Source organism: Sceloporus occidentalis, unplaced genomic scaffold, assembly GCF_023333645.1.
Source record: "Sceloporus occidentalis isolate IW3139 unplaced genomic scaffold, rSceOcc1.0.p SCAF_28, whole genome shotgun sequence".
NCBI classification, from domain to species: domain Eukaryota; kingdom Metazoa; phylum Chordata; class Lepidosauria; order Squamata; family Phrynosomatidae; genus Sceloporus; species Sceloporus occidentalis.
Window position 1 is genome coordinate 4,127,549 of NW_028317008.1, and position 21,069 is coordinate 4,148,617.

General features: G+C 38.0%; 1 protein-coding gene across 1 annotated transcript; it reads right to left on the reverse strand.

The window, feature by feature from the left end:
* Positions 1-3,482: 3,482 nt before the first annotated feature.
* LOC149299685 (GDNF family receptor alpha-4-like) lies at positions 3,483-11,799 on the reverse strand. The gene is made up of 8 exons (XM_089486005.1): positions 11,697-11,799; positions 9,475-9,747; positions 8,969-9,061; positions 6,974-7,313; positions 6,346-6,455; positions 5,855-5,989; positions 4,189-4,304; positions 3,483-3,635 (listed from the first exon to the last, which is right to left on the reverse strand). Exons 1-8 carry the CDS (start codon positions 11,797-11,799, stop codon positions 3,483-3,485), a joined length of 1,323 nt encoding a protein of 440 aa, XP_089342131.1.
* Between the last annotated feature and the right edge of the window lie 9,270 nt (positions 11,800-21,069).

Here is a 21,069-nt window from a genome sequence, read left to right on the forward strand (position 1 = left end):
ATCTCACCATTTTAATTTAACTTCTACACCTTTATTTTTTGTTTCCATGGCAACTGGGCATACAAACGAGATTTCCATAAACCAAAATGTTGGCCAAATTTTGGCTGAACAGAATTTTTTTTTTTTCCCCTCGAAATGAACATGAACTTTCCGCCACGATCTTTTCCGTTGTCCTCGACTATATTCATTTATTTTAACATTCTAGAGAAAAAGTGATTTTTGCCAGATCAATTTAAATGAGGCACCAGCACCTTTTAAAAAATAACCCATATTGCAACCACAGTAGCCAGGAAAACAATTATTCAGTGTTGGATGCAACATCACCAACAAAATGTTAAATTATGTTTTTAATAAATATATTTTAGGATTTCTTTTTCCAGAATTGCTTGTTAACATATCAAGATGAAGTATCATCTATGAAGAAACCCACCTTGAGGTGATCAGCTTAATGAAAACAATTTCCACATGCTCAATAAAATAACTTGACTTTGGACTTATTGTCATTATCTTTTATTATTACTCTGACTGATTTAAGATCATATTAATTACTTATTAATGACTTATTTAAGGGGTGGGCTGTTCCAATCTATAGGGGATTTCGTAGTTAGAAACCATTTTCTTGTTGCAACTTAAACATTTCCTCTAAGTTTAAAAGATGTCTAACACAATAAGTAGAAAAGCTGGCAGAAAGCTGGAAAAGCTTTACAGAGCACATATGGACAGTAGTATGGGTGGCAGGAAACACAAAGCTCAAACAAACAAGAACAAAAAACAAATCACACAAATATAAACACCTAATCACAGCTGCATAAAGAGTTGACAGTTTTATAGCCGTTCCTTAAGGGAATGTTTCTCACATGAGGTAGTCTCATCAAAATGAAACGACAAACTATTTGTATTCTAGTAATTTTCAAATGTCTCTGAGACAACCTCATCAGACTGACCTGTGGGACACAACACAGGAGCACTCAAGTTTTTGCACTTATTTAAACAACTATAGACAAAAAGTGTCTATTACCATAACAGACTGATACCTGCCAAAGAAGCAGTCCATCGAACATTACGGCAACATCCCTCTACACCAAGAAGTGCTGTAAGCGTCTCCTTCCAGGCCTTGCAAATGGCTTTTGGTTCATCTCTTGGGCATTTTATTCAAAAAACAGGGAGCTGTCAGAAGAGTTGGGTTTTAGCTCCTTCAGCTTTACTGGCCAATTTCTCTAGCAAGAAGGGCTGAGCTGAGCTTGGTTTCTATGATGATTTAAACACTCTGGGAAAAGAACTGTTCTGTGTATATAATGCCTGCAGTTGATGTACAGAATTAGGCAATAGAGTAGGAACTCAAAAATCTTGTGCTTACACCGTATATTTCTTCATGCTTCACTACTTTGGACGGATCTCCAATTCTTATAATCACAAAATAAGGTACGGCCTATTACATGTTTCTCAGTTGCAGCCTAGCAGTGTATGCCGTCACAAGAGAGAATGTTAAATAAACAAGAAACAAGACAATGGAATGGTGAAATAAATGTTGCTTTACTTTAGATTTGTCCAGTTTAACACTAACTGTTACACAAACTGAAAAAGCTCAACTATCCTCTGTTGGTATATTATATATATACACACACACACATATGTATAGATCATTGCATGGCTGACATTAAAAGTAATCCGGTCACCTAATATTTACATCGGTCACTAGAGGATCTCAGTCTGTGCATGTATATGTATTTTGGAAAAGAGAGAAAATGAGAAGGGGGTGAAGCTAAGATGGGGTTGAGGGGTAGCCATGACGAGAGATGTGGCTCATTAGCTTTTGTTTTATCTTGAATAAAAGTTTTTATTCCATTATCCAGCACATAAATCCCCTCATTTCAAATGCCCAGAGAGGTCTTTCTGCCATGCGCTTACCTGTCAGCTTAGGAGGGGGGCTTACACCTGGTGGCCTAATGGTGGTGTGTACATTAGTTGGCACAGATCTGCATACTTTCTTACGCTGTGCTCCACCACAGAGAGCTGCATACAAGGATGTCGTATACCCCGAAGCTCACTCTCAAAGGGCAGAAAGAAGCGCAAGGGAGCGTCTGTGCCAGACCGTGCACTTCTCCCTCTGCTGCTTTGTCAGGTAGCCTGTTAGATATCTCTGATCTTCCCAACCACACCTGCATCATTTGTGGTAATGAAACTTGGTGACCATAGTGCAGGATGGAAGAAGGACATAGGAATTTAGGTCCTAAACAGGGGAAATTATTATTAATTATTTTATGTAGCGCCTTCAAATTCCGTAGAGCTGTACAATGGGTAGACAAGACATAACAAGTAATTGTAAGGGATACCAGTATACACAGGGGTATAACCTGGCCCCTGCAGTGCATAGTGCTCCCAAAGGCTTTGTGGTGCACATATGGATCTTTTGATACTGACACATAAGTCTGTATTGAAAAATGTAAATATGCTGTTAGGTGACATGTCCACTTTAAATTAATGATGAGAGGCTAGCCATATGCATAGTTGAATAGCAGAAGTAACTGGATATACATAATCACAAGAAAAATGTTTTACCTAATGACAAACACTTTGGAATTTGACACTGATATTTCTACACTTATTACCTGACGGTTTACAGTGTTCCACGAACAGACATACATCTAATGTATAAGAAGCTCCAAAGAGTTGTAGTTTGTCTTTTGATGTTCTTCTTTAATATCATTCCCAGTTGGCCGGGATGAACAAGTTACAGTCCTACAGCACATGGTTGCTACCAACAACCCTTTATGGCAGATATTACAGGATCACAAATACAATATAAAAAAAAAAAAAAAACATTATCTAGATCTTCCTTAAAGGAAATAGATTTATATTATTTTTATTCTTTGGAATTTTAAATCGATACAACCATAACTACTCAATCTGTATTGTGGGAGTAGTAATAATTCATCTTAATGATAAAAATATCTGTTTGTATTGTAAGATACATAAACTTCACTTTTGAGCTTGGTCCTACCACAGGGATTTCTTTAAGTCAATGTATGTGTAACCTCACATACTGGGAAAGCTTAGGAAATAACACATCAAGGCAAAGCTGTAAGTAGGGATCTTGGAGTCTGAGGCAAGGTCCGAGGCCGCACCCTGTGCCAACGTCACATCAGCTTCTGGAAGTGGAGGGAAGCACATGGGTATTGGCGGTGGGAAACTCAAGTGCACTCCTCACCTTGGGGGCCTGCAGCACATGTCCTGTTGAAGTTATGGCCCTGTGACAAAAACTTTGTGGTGTCACAATCCGACTTTTCTGAAAATCCATGCACATAAGTCTACGCGGGGCCCAAGAACACAGCCCACATATTAATCCAGCAATAGGGTGGCTTTTAAAGCAGAATATACTTGTTTAGAGGCCAATTTCATATAAGCCAGATGAATGATAATAAGTAGGTACTTCTGAGAACCTCATGGTTGCTTTTTGAACAGGGCCTTTATAGCTCTTCTTTTCACGCAAAGCGCACAGATTTTAGAAGCCAAAGCAGCAGTGCAGGGCTTAAAAGAGTCAGTGCCATGGACGGAGAAGAAACCCTAGATGCTGGATTATGGACTTTTGTAATTTTGTTTTGCTTTGCTGATTTAACAGGCAAGTTGTCTGTCTCCTGTAAAAAATAAAGAATTAAAAATATACCATAGCAACTCAGTGTACACTTCTTCACAAATTCTATTGACAATAACGCTGGAAATTAATTTAAATTTATCACAACACAAATACTTTTTTTTTACTGCTTCCCTATATTAAAGTATTTAATGCTCCACATGTTTTTCTATACCCTGCCCCTTTTTTGCCACCTTCCGGACCAATTTGCTGTCTATGGAGTTTCTGAGATCGAGGGGCAGACAGGGAGTCTGGATACTAAAGCTGGCCTTTATTGTCAGACAGGACCGGTCTTATGCCCAATAGCACCCAGGGCAGATTGTGTCTTTGTAAAGGTTCTTAGAATGCCAATATACACATATATTTCTTGGGCTCACCCAAATGCATTGCATTGGCTTCTGTTGCACAACTAGCAAGCATCACTTTGAAGCTAAAAAGGGAGCACCTTCCTCCCTGGTCCAGGCACCCAAGGCAGTTCCCCGAGTCGCCTAGGGCTAAGGCCAGGCGCACCCAGCTTTGTTATTATTTGTATTTACAGAAATTATGTTCAAGCTTACCAGGTTGGTTCCAGGGATGACAGATAAATTTGTGTCCTCTTTCTGCATATCCATAGGGACTGTCTGTACAGAATCTGTCTCAATTGGTTCACCAAGCTCTAATTTAATTGCATTTTCTGTTGGCATAAACATGTTATTAGTTTTTAATCATGTTCATAATGCCAGGTTGGTATAATAATATTGAAAAAGAAGCCTATTACATAATATATAAATATCACTGGGTTCATTATTACAATGCATGGGCATACATAGACTTAATTCATGCACTCCAACTATAAACTAGGGTAACGTCCTGTTCTTACTGTTCTGTAGGACCTCTTGCTATAAAAGCAGGAGCACCTTGTGAGAACAAACAGGTAAAAAAAATAAAATCCATATTTACCACAGTGGGATAAATATGGGTAGGCGAGGGCATCAACAGCTCAAAGTTGGTACCATTTAAGTTTGGATCGCGTGGAGCAAGGTTATTGAGAATTTGAAGAATTTCAATGTAGTCCACACTGATATAGGACTGTTTTCTGTCTGACTAGCACAACATATAGTTGGAATTATAATCTGCGTTAATGGGACTAATGGGACAATCTAAATTGTAACAAAAGAGCGTTCTGATAAGGAAGTAGCTTTTCTAAAAATGTGTCATTTTCACTATTAAAACCAATTATGGATTCAAAAAGTAACATATTTGCTTAATTATACGTTGACAGCATGACGGAGCCCCAGTCTCAGTGGACATTCAGGATAAACCAGTTCATTTTTGGAACACAAATCCCTAGAAGCTTTTCTGCCTTTTGTGTGTTTACTCAGACATGCACCGTTCACAACACATACCCTGCATTCCCTATTTTACCCTAAATAATAACTTCTTTTACCATCTGTGATTACACAGGGTTACAGAGACACAACAAAGGTGCAGTTAGAGCGTAGACATATAAGCAGTGTCGTAACAAAGATACCCGTTTCTGAATCACGTGCGTAACACCACGCACTTCTATGGAAGAGCCAGCATCTCAACATTTATGTATTTCTTAGCTTGGTCTTATAGGAAGCTTTTATAGTCATGAAATATTCAATATTTAATAAATTCTACTATGGAGATGGGGTTGATTTGCAGAGTGCAGTATAATGGACCGTATTTTAATATACATTTCAATGTAAGCCCTTGACATGTATTTAATGGATTCTAAAAGCAGGTGTACATGGCCTGTTTATTATATTCTCAAACTCCAGTGGACTGTTTAACATGCAAGATAAAATAATGTAGGGCACACGTTCATAACACAGTTTAATTTACTAGAATAAAGTGTTATTGATTCTATCTCTCATGGAACCCATTACCACTGGTGCTGCTGGTAGCTAGATGAATGGAAAGCCATCCTAGGAATGGTAGCTAGCCCATCATGCTCAGCCAGCGTTAAGGGACAGATTTATGTCTTGGGTGGTATAAGATAGAGATTCTACATGCACCCCATTACCCCCTGCATACACCACAAGTATAAATTGATGTTGATACAAGATATTGAATTATTTGTACTAATGCAGCCTCTGGCCTGGGCTATACATCATCAATGTCTATAGAGCATGTAGCATAGCATCACGTGTGTTATTCTTATCTATGCCATGTAAGCGTATAGATAGATATATAAGAAATGTTTGAATATTAACTTACCAAGGCATGTGTTCCCCATAAACATTCCTAGGATGGTACTGCAGTCATCTTGCCGATTACCACTGCCTTCACATGTGCACCAAAGTGACACACTTATACTATTGTTGCTGATGAAATTTGGAGTCATTATAGTACCTATAAAAGAAAAGTCACAAAACTATAAAATAGTACCAAGAATATGTTGTAAATAGATTGTGTACAGATCAGCTCTGAAGTCTTCTGCTTATTACTACTTAACCCTGAACTGTGCTGACTTCACCATAATAATCACCTTATCAAAATATACTAATCATCTATTTACAGTAACATTTTATATTCATAAACACATCTAAACTTAGTTGGTACTCACTCCAACCTGGGGAATGGCGAGAAAGCCAAGTGTGAGGTAAGGGGCTGAGGATAGATATGTATGAGTGAGAGTACATGTGTAAGTGTGTGTGTTAGCATGAGTGTGTGTAATCTGACAAAGTAAAATAACAGACATATCTTACCAATCATCCTCATATAAGTCTGTATACATAGATCGTACTGCTCCTTGGGACAATATTTTGTCCTTTTGTTAAAAGAGTAACAGTGTTTCTGGAAATCTGCAAAACGGGATCTGAAATAAAAATAATAAGATTTAAAAAGGATAGTCTGTATTAACAATGAAAATACTGTTTAATACGTTTTGTTGTATGGATAAAGTACTGCTTCCAAACGTCTCCACCCCATAGCCCTCAATGACTGGTGCTTGCACAAATAGGATCACTGCAGCTTTTACAAAGCCAAATTGTAGAAGAATTATAGACATTTTTTAAATCCATATATGTTCTAGGCATCTGAAATAGTTCTGAAAGAGGGTAACTCAACAAACTTCTGTTGTAGCTCAGGTGAGATCTGCTGGATCAAAGAAAGTCATAATGATTATTAAGTCTGTCATCAGATGAACTGGGTTGCAAGGCAGAACAGAAGTATATACCACCAAGGGCATAATGACCGGTGGATGGGCGCTATCATCTTATGTGTCTGTAGCATCTTATATCCTTGTGTCCCTGCTGGTTTACTCTGTATGAGAGAATTAGTAAAACTATGCCCTTATTGGGTGTAAGTTATTGATGGTTGTCCTCCAGAACTTACTTGCACAGGTTATCATTCATGCATGAATGATATAGATGCAGACAGTTTGGCTTGGACTCTTCCTCAAATGAACATTCAGGTACTATCGTTTTTCTCCTGCGTTCTGCACAGTAGCTTTCCTGGCATGGGCAAAAGAGCAATCGTTTGGAGAACTCCTGAGGGACTTTCTTGAAAAAGCGACGCAGTGACTGGTGACACCTTTGCCGATCGCATTGGCCATTTTCGAGTTTTTTGCTGCAGTTGTCGGCGTACGCATTCCTGTCCCAGCTGCACTTTTCAGTCAAGCTGCAAATAATAGCCTGCTTGAAGCAAGCGTTAGAGTTGACAGGGATTTCAGTATCTGAAAGAAACAGTTCAGTATAATGAAATCTCTCAAGCACTGTCAGAGAAGGTTAGCTTTATAGCTGTCATTGAAATACAACTATAGTTACATGGTCATAGGAATTGTAGTTTAAAAAAAAAAAACACAACACCTGCACTATTGCCAACATCATGAAAACATAGAAACGAGTGGCCCCAGTAAATAACTACACTGATAATGGGAAAGGGAGTGAGTGTGTAAGTGTATGGTGGTGGATTGGGTCTTACTCTACAGTGTTCATATATCTGTGAGCATATAGTGTTAGCATGTGTGAGTATATGCTGTTATCACATCATCTTATCATATGTGTGTGTGGTGTTTGAGACTGTGTTAGTATATTGTGTGAGAATATGGTGTAAGTGTGTGTGTATGTTAGTGAATGGAGTTTGCATGAATGTGTGTGTTTAGTATTTGGTGTTGGTGTGTGAGTGTTGGGGGGTAGATCAGCATATGGTATTAGTATGTGTGTTTTAGTGATCATTCCGTGAACACCATAATATTCATTTACTGCTTTGATGTCTTAGTTTTTATTTTACACAAATCTTAATTATCAGTTGCCCAAATGTTCCATATGGTGAGTAAAAGCACCCAGTACTTAACCTCCCTGTTTATATTTCTAATCAATCGAGTATCTTACAGCAAACTTACTGTATGTTTATGTATTACATGTTATGGGTATTACATGTTTTAATCAGATTTTGCTCTATTCCTTTTGATTTTACCTTATGTTATAATCTAAGGATTTCATTTTTGGTATACATTTTAATATATAGCCATGTGCTAAAACAACAAAGCTTTATTTCATCTTTATAATGTGAAGAAAGAGTGCAATCTATCTATAAAGTGTCATTATTAATAGCAGGCTTTCGGCATTACAGATTGCTTGATTAAAATGTATATTAGTCAACTGCTTCCCCCACAAAGAGTCTCTGTGACAAATCTATTTGTATTACAACATGTTTCTGAAAATTACTCAGCGCCTAAATCAATACTGAAGCATTAACTGCGTGTAGACTGCGTGTAGGTCCCTGGTGATGTATAGTCATTATCGTGATCTGGATGAGGAAGAAGGATTTGGCTCGGAGGTTGAAGTGTCTGTGTGAAATCATGTTAAATCTTAGTGTATTTTACAACTAGCAGAGGTTCAGGTCAGAAAGCTGTCATTCCGAGGTTCTGCTTACTACAGACCAATATCCACCTACTGCATACAGCCTAAAAAGCTAAAGCTCATCCAAAAACAGGTATATGATTTTAAGTACGCTTTCTTGTTCATTTTCCAGCAACCAATTGTCTGAAGTGTTGTGTCATTAGCTGTCTAGTGGAAGGCAAGATATGACGTACTAACCCCTGCGGCATATGCACTATATACAAAAACTTTAGGTAAGAATTTGTAGTAGTGCTTTGAATGGAAATCTGATTTTTGTAGTTTTATTTTTCATAATTAACAAATGATGAAAAAGCTGTAACCTAAACAGAGCACATTCATTATCTTTAAGGCTTCATAAAATAATATTGGAGTTTTCCCTTCCTCCGCCTTGAAGAAGGTGCACTGCTGGTAGTGGTATATGGCTACCTAGGCATAGGCCTGAGGATTGGACTGGGGTATGGGGGGGTGCATACAATGGAATACTTACCAGATGCCATGCCAACCACACGACTATACTCATCAGTCTTCACAATGTCATGGTCATCGTCTTCATATGGAGAACTTTCAAAGATATGATAACCTGTGAAAAAGATTAACAAAAAGAAGAGCAAGTGAATTACTGAAATGTAACTTCCAAACAATAACGTATTAAACTGACGTTAAAACAAACTGTTTAATAAACATGTATATGGTAAATGGAGGACATTTCTGTGCTTTTTTTTTTTTTTAAATGGCTATAAATGTGTTCAGTTGCGTTACAACTAGCACAATTGTGGACATGACAGTTATGATGCACTACTTGTTGTCCTGTTCGCATAATGGCGCTATATTATAATAATGTTAATCAGGATAGTAAAAATCCCGCTCAATGTAGTGTTATTTATATTTTTTATTATTAGTTATTTATTTTAAGCTGGTTTTTTTTCCTTTTCTTTAATGGAAGACATTGCAATGAGATGAAAAAGCAAATTAAACCTTGGTAGGGGAACTCACCCTGTACATTAAGAGGATGGAGATTCCAGTAAACATTCAAGCAGTGCTCCTCTTTATTCATGCGACGCCTACACTTGCAGTCCATTAGACCATGGTTCTTCAGAGCCAATTCTGCCTGCTGACATCTAGTTTTATTCACGGGTTCCGTGACGATTCCATGTGTGCAGTGCATGAACTCATGGTGACTGGCATTGCACACCGAGTCTTTGAGACACAGCTTCTTTGCCTGTGAACAGTCACTTGGTAGAAGAAACTCAGCAGACAACAACTTAGCTGCAAGAAATCATAAGACAAAATGAGGTCATCACTTTTATGCACATAGCAATCATATGGTTTCAAGTGGACATACGCAACTCTGGTGATTAGTGAGTCAAGCCTATAAATATATATATCACTAACACACATTATATATATATATTAATGATCTTCATCTTCATAGTTAAGTTGAATGATTGCTTTACAGCTCAGTGTCAGAACAGTATACAACTTTACAGATCCAGTCCAGGTAAACATTAGCTTTTCCATTAATGCTAAACTCGGCAAGATCAATTTATCAAATCAATGTACAAAGTAAATTATGTTAAAAAAAAAATAATAAAAATAAATAAATAAAAATAAATAAATATATATATATATCCCAGTACAATTTATCTTCACCAATAAAAACAATACACTTTGTTGCTTCTAGGCTACTGCAATGTATACATTGTATGCAGCCGTGACAGTTCAAACATTACTATTCAGAACTGAGCCAGACAATGGACTTGTTGGTGGTTATTTTTCCCACCAGAATTGCTGTAGATACTGAGCATAGATGGACCTGCAAATCACGGCCACTATGTTCCAACAAGCCCTTTTAGACAGACCAAACCGGCCATTTATCAAATATCCACATGTTACATGGCACAGTGTTGACATGCACCTGCTTTCATCTGTAATTTAGTCCTTTGCTAGTGGTCCATTCTGTAAGATGTCCATCACCCACCCACTTCGTGTACACAAGACCAGATGGAAAGATCATTCATCACATCACTCCAGATGGAGAAGTCTTTGTTTACATTATCACGAATCAGCTGTTATGTCGGAATATATTGGCTAAACTGCTCTTATCCGGAAAACAATAGGGTTAATTTATAACCCGTGATCTGTTTGTTGTGCATATTTATCCTGTACTTTGAGGAAAGTGATCTTTGCTGATATCGTACTATGTGCACCAGCTTATTAGTTCATCTACTCTGCAAACTCCAACCTTCTGCCCAAGCTGTCTGGATACATGTAAGGCTGCGATCAGGAGCTGTGCCCTCAACAAAAACTCTTTTGTAAGCAATTTGATTACAGCTGCAATACATATGAATAAAGGTTTGGCTGCACTAACCTCTCAATACTCAAAAAGTTAATTTGTACAATCTAGAACAATAAGGCAGAATATTTTTTTATTTTTTTTTAAACATATCTTATATTAAATAAATTAGGGGGGAAATGTAAACTTCCAGTAGTTTGACTACCACAATGTAAAGTACAGAAAATAAATGCTAATGTATAGCCAAGAGTATAAACGAGATACTTGAAATAATAATTAGATGTTGCATGAAAATATTCTGTGTGTAAAGAAGAGGTACCATCCCCATATATATTTACTACTGTTATACCTCCTGTCTTTATATTATTTTCATAAATGTTAATTTTTGTTGGAAATATAGTGACATAATTATTGTATGGCAGGAAATATAAGATGATTCACTGTTTGTGGAGTTTATTTACTGGGATAAACAGTATCCAGTAAACACTGGGGTCTCTCCTTTTAGGTCAATGCACAGGTTACTGCTGCTGTGGTGACCACATCAATAGACACATATTGCTCTTTCTACACTTCCACTGGAATCGATAACATGTGCACCTGGTCATATCAATGGGTTCAATATTTGGACATGGACCCACCAACCTGGACAAAATGACATTGGATACTACACTATATGTTGACCAGAATGGTAGGCTGAAAGACAGCTGGAACTCGTCTACATTCCCATTTCGTCAAAATTAACATAGAAATATAGAATTTGACGGTGGATAAGAACCATTTTCCTAAAGTGCATAGACTCAGACCTTAACGAGCCCTGGCTCTCTTCTTAAATTCAGTATAGCTTTATGCCTATCCCATGCAAGCTTAAAGACTATCATTGTATTAGCACCTATAACTTCTGCTGGAAGGCAATTTTACTTACCTAGGAATGGAAAAACACATTTCAGGTACACATAGTATACACCCTGTACTGAGGTTCCTGTGGACTGTATCATCAAAGGATTGGATGGTATACTTATCACCATGTAACTATTGAAGATGGCTGTCAGCCCAGATTTTGCTGGTATAACCCTTATATTGTTTAATAAAGGTTAAATATTTTAAAATTTTTAAAGGTTACATCCCCCTTCATTTTCCTTTTCCTTTTTTTCTTTTTTAAATGTTGTAGTTATACGCTCAGGGATGTTCATTCCGTGAGAAATGTTCTTTGGAATATGTAAGCCTTTCTGCCAAACTGGAGCTTTAATGCAGTCTGGAAACCGTACAATATGTCAATGGGTGCATTGTTTGTACCATAGAAGCAACGCGACCCCATTCACAAAAAACTGCGATGCACTTTGTGTTCTGACACCATTCTATCAGAACCAGCATTAACTTTTTCAGCAATTTGAGCGGTCCCGGGTTCACCTCTTTTCCTTCCTTGGACCACTGCAGACCGGGAACACCCCACAAGACCTGCAATTTCGGAGATGCTCTGACCCAGTCGACTAGTCATCACAGTTTGGGCCTTTTTTAAAGTCGCTCAGATTTAAAGTCGCTTGCCCATTTTTCCTGCCTCTAAACACATCAGCTTTGAGGACAAAATGCTCACTTGCTGCCTAATGTATCCCACCCACTGACAGGTGTCATGATTATCAGTGTTATTCACTTCACTTGTCAGTGGTCATAATCATACCTGGGTACTCCCGGGTTTGACCCAGTCAACACCCGAATCCTCCAGATCGAGGGAGCGGGGTCTTTACACGCCCCACTCCCTGCCTATTTCCCCTTTAAATGGGGGCTTTTCCCGCGATGTCAGCAGGACCACCCACCGACGGCAGCGGGACCACCTACCGACGGCAGTGGGCAGTCCTGGCCGCGTCCTGCAAAGGGAATCGGGTAGCTGGAGCTCAGAAGTTCCCAGGTATGGTCACAATGTTATGGCGGATCAGTGTATGCATTGTAATAAGTGCTGTGTAAATTGTTGGTGCTATATAGAAGCTAATAATAATAATAATGGTAATTATATGTACTATCCCCTCTCTCTCTCTTTAAGCGCATGCCAAGTTCTGAATAACAAACTACTGACAGGGCTTTCAATAGTTGTCTAATTAATACGTAGTTAATCAGGCTGCCTACTTCACATTACCACTTGATTTATTTCTCCTTAATGTATGTGTTGCGTCGGACCTGTGGAGAAATAATTATTTTTGACCAATATCAGAATAATGCTTCAGCACCAGAAAATACAGAATGACACAGTGTACATCTTTAGTAGTAATTTTTCTTTCACCATTTTTAAACAAATAGAGATTATGTTCAGTATTTTTTATTGCATAATCTTACAGTTGTATTAAACAACTAATTTAATTGTGAAAGTATATTAATTCTATTTGAAGAAAGACATTTTCACCTCAGTATTCGGGCCTGTATAACTGTAATAGGACATTATTTGTCTAAATGTTAATTTGCGAGGGAAAAAGGACTAAATAGTGGTTTTCGGCACAGCCACATGGCTGCCTACGCAATAATTGGGGAAAAAAAAAACCAAAACATTAGCTTAGATTAATATGTAAGGTTTCCTGTAGCAAACAAACAAGTGTATTGTTATAGCTGTATCATTAAGTAAGGATTATAAATGCAGTGGCTGTATGAAAAGTCTGAATGTGTATAGTGAGGAGACAAAAGGTTTAGTGCCAACATATTATATACATGATCAATGCCGAGGGCATAAAAATCCCTGTGAGAGTCTAAAAGGCCTTTTACTCAGACTACTAATCCATGGCCCTCGAGTTAAGATTTATATGGGCTGGATAACTCACATTTAGAGAATATGTCGTTTCTATTGTAAATAAGTATGGCAAAATAAATACATTATAGTCCACACTTGGCATAATTCACCATGAAGAGTGCACACAATTAACAAAGATCGATCGCACAGGGTTTTCAGATTAAAATCCACAGAAGGGTTCAGTCTGAGCGCAGAGTTTTGAATTCCTATTTCTCTGGACTCAATCACGTCATTTTAGACCCAGTAGATGTCACCATCTGCCAAGTAAAGAAACAAATTCTAAAATTGATCCACCTGTGTTTTGGGGATTTATCTGTGATGCAAAACTTACCGATTTACTATATCCATGTGCGTCTGTAGAACTTCTTCATTATGCTTCATTTAACAGTCTCCCATTCATACAGAATGTGTACAAAGTGCCTGGTCTGTGACTATTATCTAATATTGATTATTAACACTACATTTAGAATATTTAATTAAAAAGAAGAAGTCATAAGGTTTTTACTCAATTCTCAGAGTCAAAAGATAGATAGAGAACACTAGGTAGCTTTATGTTATGAGTCATGGCCTGGACTCTCTCTCATTATATATATATATATAAATAATCATTAGCAAACAGTCTCAGAAGCAGCTATTTATTTTTTTTTTGCATTTACGGTTTTTAAAATTGCCACTTTATAGTTAAAGAGTGGAAAGTGACAGAACTGAACATCCAAATAGCATGAAGCAGTTATATAAAAAAGCTTAGAGATTCTATATTTGTATGCCTATCACACATATCCACCTTGTAAATAATGGATGGGCTGAGAGTATTTCCAATGGCATCTATTATATTGTGTACCATACCATTTAGATCATGCGCATAAGGTTGGTATTATTATATATTCTGCTGGATATACCAAAAAGTGTTCCCCTGTAACTACCAGAAACCTGGAAAGTGAGCAGGCGTCATAACAAATGTATAATTATGCTTCTTTCTTTACACATTCTAAATTGGTGTCACCTTGAACACAGGATACAAAATTTGGTCATAAATTATTGAGAACAGATGCAATATAACCAGAAAATGTGAAAGAACAAAAATGCCTATAAATGCCAGGCTCTTAGAAGTCATCTATAAGACTGGGGGCTTACATACTAAACATGGATGACATGCATACACAAGAAGTCTCATCCGTGACGTGGTTTACAATACTCTACTTAAAGGTTGAGTAATAGCAATACTGTCATAATTCCATAACAACGATCCTTGATATTTAAAATTACTATGGAATAAGGGGAACCAGCAATTCCTACACCAATTGCATGTGTCCCTGCAGCTTCTTTGGGAATTACAAGCATTGTAAGGATATTGCAACCTAAAGCCCACAGTCCTGACCTACACCTTCTATGCTCTACAATATGGTAATACTCTCATCACACAAAAGCGGTTTTCCATGCTACCGTATCTTGGACAATGTCCTTGACTTAGAAGAGGACATTGTATTAACACTAGTATGGTAATATGTAAAAATAAATGGAAAGTTATCATGTAATATCGTCATATTGGCCACTGTCACAGAGTCATCTTCTATACAAATGACGTTAGTAAAATCCAGGTCTAGTGTAATAACCAAGACAGGATAACTATTTTTATGGATTCTGCCAAGGGACACCGGCAATTTAGAGTGTAAAAGCAAATATTTTTCAAATATACATTTTAGGCATTTCAGTCTGAATTTTCAATGAACGTTACCTGTTACAACAACAACAAAAAAACAAAAGAAGCAAAACACAATTGAATTTGTCAGACCTCTTTTGTTGCACTTTTTAATTTGATCAATTTAGCAGTCTGCCACAAGGGGGCGCACATGCTTGATAATGTAATAAACCATAATAAAATAAAATATTAATAGCCACTAGACATTTATTGCTGTCTGTGAGACTGCCACTCCCACACCCCTTGTCCATGCATCATCTCCATTTTAACCACCATCTCCGCCAAGGTCTTCATGTATTTCTGTGGGGGTGAGGAGTTATAAGGTGTTGCTGCTCTGCAAGCCTTATCTTGACAGAGCTGTACATTTTAGAGCTGTACATTATATTAATGCTTACCACTCTAGTTGACACAACCTATAATGTCAGTAGATTAAAAATAGTTTCCTAGTGTGACCGGTCCGGTTATATTAAAATTAAACATTTCATATAAGGTGGTTTTTATGGCTCACCATATTAAAAGCTGGAGAACATTAGCTTATAATAAAACAGAATGGCCCATGTGTTAATATCTTTACACACAGGATAGTTACTGTTCCTTGCTTTTCTACGCTGCACTCAAGGGGTTAAATATCCAGGATTTATTTGATCCCTTCTATGTTTGGCTGGCTTGAACCCAACCTTTGTAACTGCTTGTGCTGTCACTGTGATGTATCCACAGATTGTATAGAAAGTCTGATAAAGATTTGGCATTTGCATTAAGATGATTGGAGTTGCTTCCCATTCGCTTGTCAAAGATCCTATAGAACTTCTCAGACCCCCACAGTGTGCAAAGAAATTAATTGGCCTGATGAAGACCACTTGTAGCCAGAGGTCATTAGGTTACCACCTTGCACAGTCATCACAGCATCCATGAAAGCTTGGAACTTGGTTATTGTGAAAGAGTAAAGCTGAATTTCCTTGTTCCCATATATATTTGGAGACATCCAAGTATCAAAGATAGTTTTGGGGGATTTTTTTGCACCCATGGACACAATAGCGGTTTATACAGATCATCAAAGATCTTATATGGCAACATGCAACAGTCATTAGGTAGGAGACCAACCTTAAGGAAATCCAGTCTAATTCAAGCTGTGATTGACAGGGAGGCACAAGGATCCCTAAATCATGGCAGAGTGTGAAGGGTGCAGTTCATGACCCTGAGACCCTGATCATTCGCAATGGAACTCGGATTTTATAATAGCTAAATTTCAAAATGTCAAAGCTTACAGGTATGGAGTTTACACCTTGAGGATCTAAAACAAAATCCCCCAAACTTTATGATGGAAGATAAGAACAATTTGGCTCATCTAGTCTGCCAATTTCCCCTGATGTAAAGACTCAGTCCCTGGTCTCATGATATGCCTATCCCATGCATGCTTACATTCCCTTACATCATTAACCTCTACCATTTCTACAGGGAGGCTATTCCACTTATCTACCACCCTTTCAGTAAAGTAAATATCAGGTACCAAATTCGTATTATGGTTAGTGCCCTATTGTTAACATGATGCTTATTATTCCGGTTAGTTATTGTGTGTGATTTTAAGTTATTCCACTGATTGTGCCAACACTACGGAATCTGCTGGCGATATATAAATAAATATATATAATTTAATGATGTTAATCACATGTATGTTTATTACACAGCCTTAGTGGACTAATACAGAAACGGTTGAGTAGCATCTTACATTGGCTAATAATAGGGATCGCAAATTGCTCCTCTCCCACTTTGCATCTGGGTGTGATCACCCACCCATTTAATAAAATACATTGTATTAAAATCGCTTAGTAGAAACTATATGTTGCATAGCAAGTGACACAATGACATCACCCCTTACACACAAACCCATCAGAAAAGGTACAAACAATGGATACTTTAGTACCTTCTCAAAAAAAAGGTACTTTGTATATCTAGTGGCCAACAGTTTACTGCTAGAGACCAACAAATATGTCTAAGTGGCTCATTCATTTCCAATCTGTAGGTTTAGCCCAATCCTACTTGGCATCAAGTTCCAAAGTGATCAATGGCCAAAATGGACACATATTCCATATGTCTATTTATAACCTGATCAGGTATCGGTGAATCATAAAATTAACTAATCAGCGGTGCTTCAGTCCATTATATAGTTCCCCTGGGGTCACAAATAATAAAAGTTCTTTTTAGGGTGTTTGGATCTTATGTTTGTCTATTGAATGCAGTCTGTTTATTACCGATCAGTGTTAATCTATATGCCTGGTCTCCTGCTCAATGATTTCATTGACACACTCACCAGCCCCTGCGACAAGCAGGAAGATCCAAGGGGACATCATATTGCCAAATGACCAACAAGTCTTCTACAGCAGCCTCCTAGATCCAAGCATTCTTATCCCCAGCTTCAGGTTGACGGCAGGCTGCTCTCTATCTCAGCGCAACAGTTTACTGGGTAAAGAATAAGTGAGGAGACTGGGTCCCAACAGTTGGAGGTGGCTAGGTGATCAGTAGCCTTGGAATGGATTAGTCCATGCACTCCTCAGGTAGTCCCGTTCACAGTGGAGGTGGAGGCGAGTGGGGTCCTAGTGGACTAAGTCTTTCTCCAGGTTGAGTCTCCGCTGTGTCTGTGTGGGGAGCTGTCAGTATGATTAAACGGAGCAGTCCGTGGAGGTGACTCCTCCCCCTCCTTGCCCCGCCCCCACAGCATGGTCACTGCTGGTCTCAGAGGGCTCGTGGCTTTGTTACACGCAGTGTGCAGGTGAGGTGGGAGAGAACACTCTTCGGAGGAGGGGGGATTCACTCTGTCCCTGTGGTTTTAAGATTAAAGGACGGAATTCCACAAATAGCGACCTATTGTTCTTAGTAAACAATGGCAGTGACTGCAACCCTCATTGTCTCCAGATTGATTATAAAAGTTGCTTTTATGTTCTTAGTAACTTTAATATACATATATGGATACATGTCACATTTCAAAAGATATGTAGATAGATATATATAGATATATAAAGTACAGTTTTACTGAAAACTGCATATATATATAAAAAGTAAGAATGCTGTCAAACATAGAAATGTTAATAGATTGCATTTTGATAAATTATAAAAGTAAACAGAAGAAAAATCTAAATCAAATCAATATTTGTTGTGACTATATTGTGCTCTCAAAACAGCATAAATTCTTGTTGGTACACCATACCAGCTTTTGCTCCAGGTGTACCAGGACTTAAAGGGGGTGGAGCCTAAAGTAGGCAGAGTTATGGGTGCTGTGTGACTCGGTATCCTTTAGGCTCCACCCCCTGTCCCCCTGTTGCCTGGAGCTCTTTTAGCTGCATTTAGGCTGTGTGTCTCTCTCAAACATACACAACTTAAACACAATGCTGCCTGGGCACAGTGTAATGTATTGTGCATAGGCAGCGATATACCAGGACAGACCCAAATTTGATTTGGGACTGTTGGCAGGTATGGTACACCGGCGCACAGTTTTTAAGGAACCTTTCACGTGGTTCCAACCATCTTAGAGAACTAACCATGGTTTTTCTGTGGATTAAGCCAGCCTTAGTTGCTTCTCTCTCTTCATGTAATCCCAGACAGACTTGATGATGTTGAGATCAGGGCTCTGCAGGGGCCACACCATCACTTCCAGGACTCCTTGTTTTTCCTAACGCTGAAGATTGCTCTTAATGACTTACATGATGGATAAGTATCTGCCTGAACTTCTCAGCATTGATTCTAACCAAAGCCCCAACACCATTTGCAGAAATGCAATCCAAAATTTGGAAGGAATCTCTACCATGCTTCACTGTTGGTGGCAAACAATCCTTCTTGTACCTCTCTCCAGCCCCACGGTGAACAAACGCCTTCTACTTCAAATTTTGACTCATCAGTGCAGAGCACTTGCTGCCATTTTCCTGCAGTCCAGTTCCTATGATTTTGTGAATAGATGTATCGCTTGGCCATGACTCTCCAACTTATTGCTGGAGGTGTGGTCAACAAGATGGAGATTTCCTCCACATATGGTGGAGCTGCCCACTGGTTAGAACACTGTGGGATGTAACTCTGAAATATTTGGAGGAATTGTTGGGCCGGGAGATTAGCAGATCTCCTGGTCTAGCTATACTACACCTTAACATCCCACCTCTAAAAAGATTTGAAAAAAAGATACTATATCATTTTATGATGGCTGTAAAATTGCAAATAGCAAAAAATTGGAGGTCTACAATGGTTAATACATGGATAAAAACCAAAGCTAAAATAATACATCAATCTAGAATGGAAAGAGGGATTGCTTACAACTTTGGAAGGTGTAATCAAAGTTATAAAGAGTGGGATAACTGGATAAATAAACTTGAAAACATATAACAAGTATATAAGACTGGTTGAAGGTTCATATGTGTGAACATTAAGAAAATAATAAAAATAAATATGGAGTCCGTAAAAATTGTGCATTAGGGAATAAGATACAAATACTAAAATAAATTGAGCAGTTAGAAAGTATGAATATGGGATCAGCCTTACCGGATTGTGGATGTATATATAAATTGTATGGTTCTTACCACTATATGTATGTCACTTGTTCTTGTCTTGAGATTTGTTTGTATATAGAAGATTACAAATGTATACTCATTTTTGTAAAGAAATAAATTTATTAAAAAAAAATAAAAAAATATTGATTTATATATTTCTTTTATTCGCTCAATTTTGCTTAATGATAAAAATAAACATGTCTATTTTTGAAAGCTTTCATGCTTTACATAGTTTTTTTTCCTAAAACTGTTGCACAGTATGTGTATATATATATATATATATATATATATATATATATATATATATATATATATATAATAAAATTTATAAAATATACTAATTGCCTTATTGTTCAGGGCTTGCTGCCATGTTCACAGTTGGTTTTGGCATGTGTTCCAATGCATTCTCCCTATCAGCTGGGATCAGGATTGAATCCTGTCAGGATAACAGGCTAACATGTTGAAATGGAAAGAGCATTCTGTATGACAAGTGGAAGGGGGTTTTGTTATTTAATGAGACAGACCTGTCATTTTTTTATGATTGTTATTTTATGTTAAAACAGCCTTTTGTGTAATTTCATGTGTAGTACCTGCGGGAAAAGGAAATACTTGGTCATAAGACTGAGGATGCAACAAGCCCTAGGTCCTTCAATGCTACAGGTCTGATCTGGGTCTCATGGCTGTACTGGTTAGGGGTTTTTCCCCACGATAACTGGCCTTTTGGATAACTGTTGGAGTTTTGAGATTCACAATACCAGCCAACGGCACTTTAAAAAAAAACCCCCACAAAAAATGGATTTTGTTTTGATAATTTTCATTTTTGTCACAGTAGAGCCTGGCCCATGAAGACTCAGCTTTTAGGTGGTAGGGAGACAGGGCTGTGTAGAAAAATTCCAATGTGTGCAACCAACCTCTCTTGTACCGCCCAGGGGAAGCAGGAACGCAGCTGGGTCATGTTACATTACGTGACGCCGCTGTGTTCCTACCTCACCTGGGTAGTAAAAGAGAAGTTTCTCTCACAGTGTACAAGCGCCAAAGAAAACACTACAGGATAAATAGGCGGTGCAGGAGGGAGTATGATGAGCATGCATGAATGTGTATCTATGTATGTATAAGTGTGAGTAATTGTGCATAAACATAAATGTATAAGTATTAGGGGGCAAAGATGGCACCGACAGGCTCTTTGGGGGCACTGACAAGCTGTTTGGAGGTAAAGATAGCACAGGTATTGCTCTACATGTATGGATCCAAGTAAAGTAGAAACCAGCAGCAATAAGAATGATTTTTGGATCCAAAA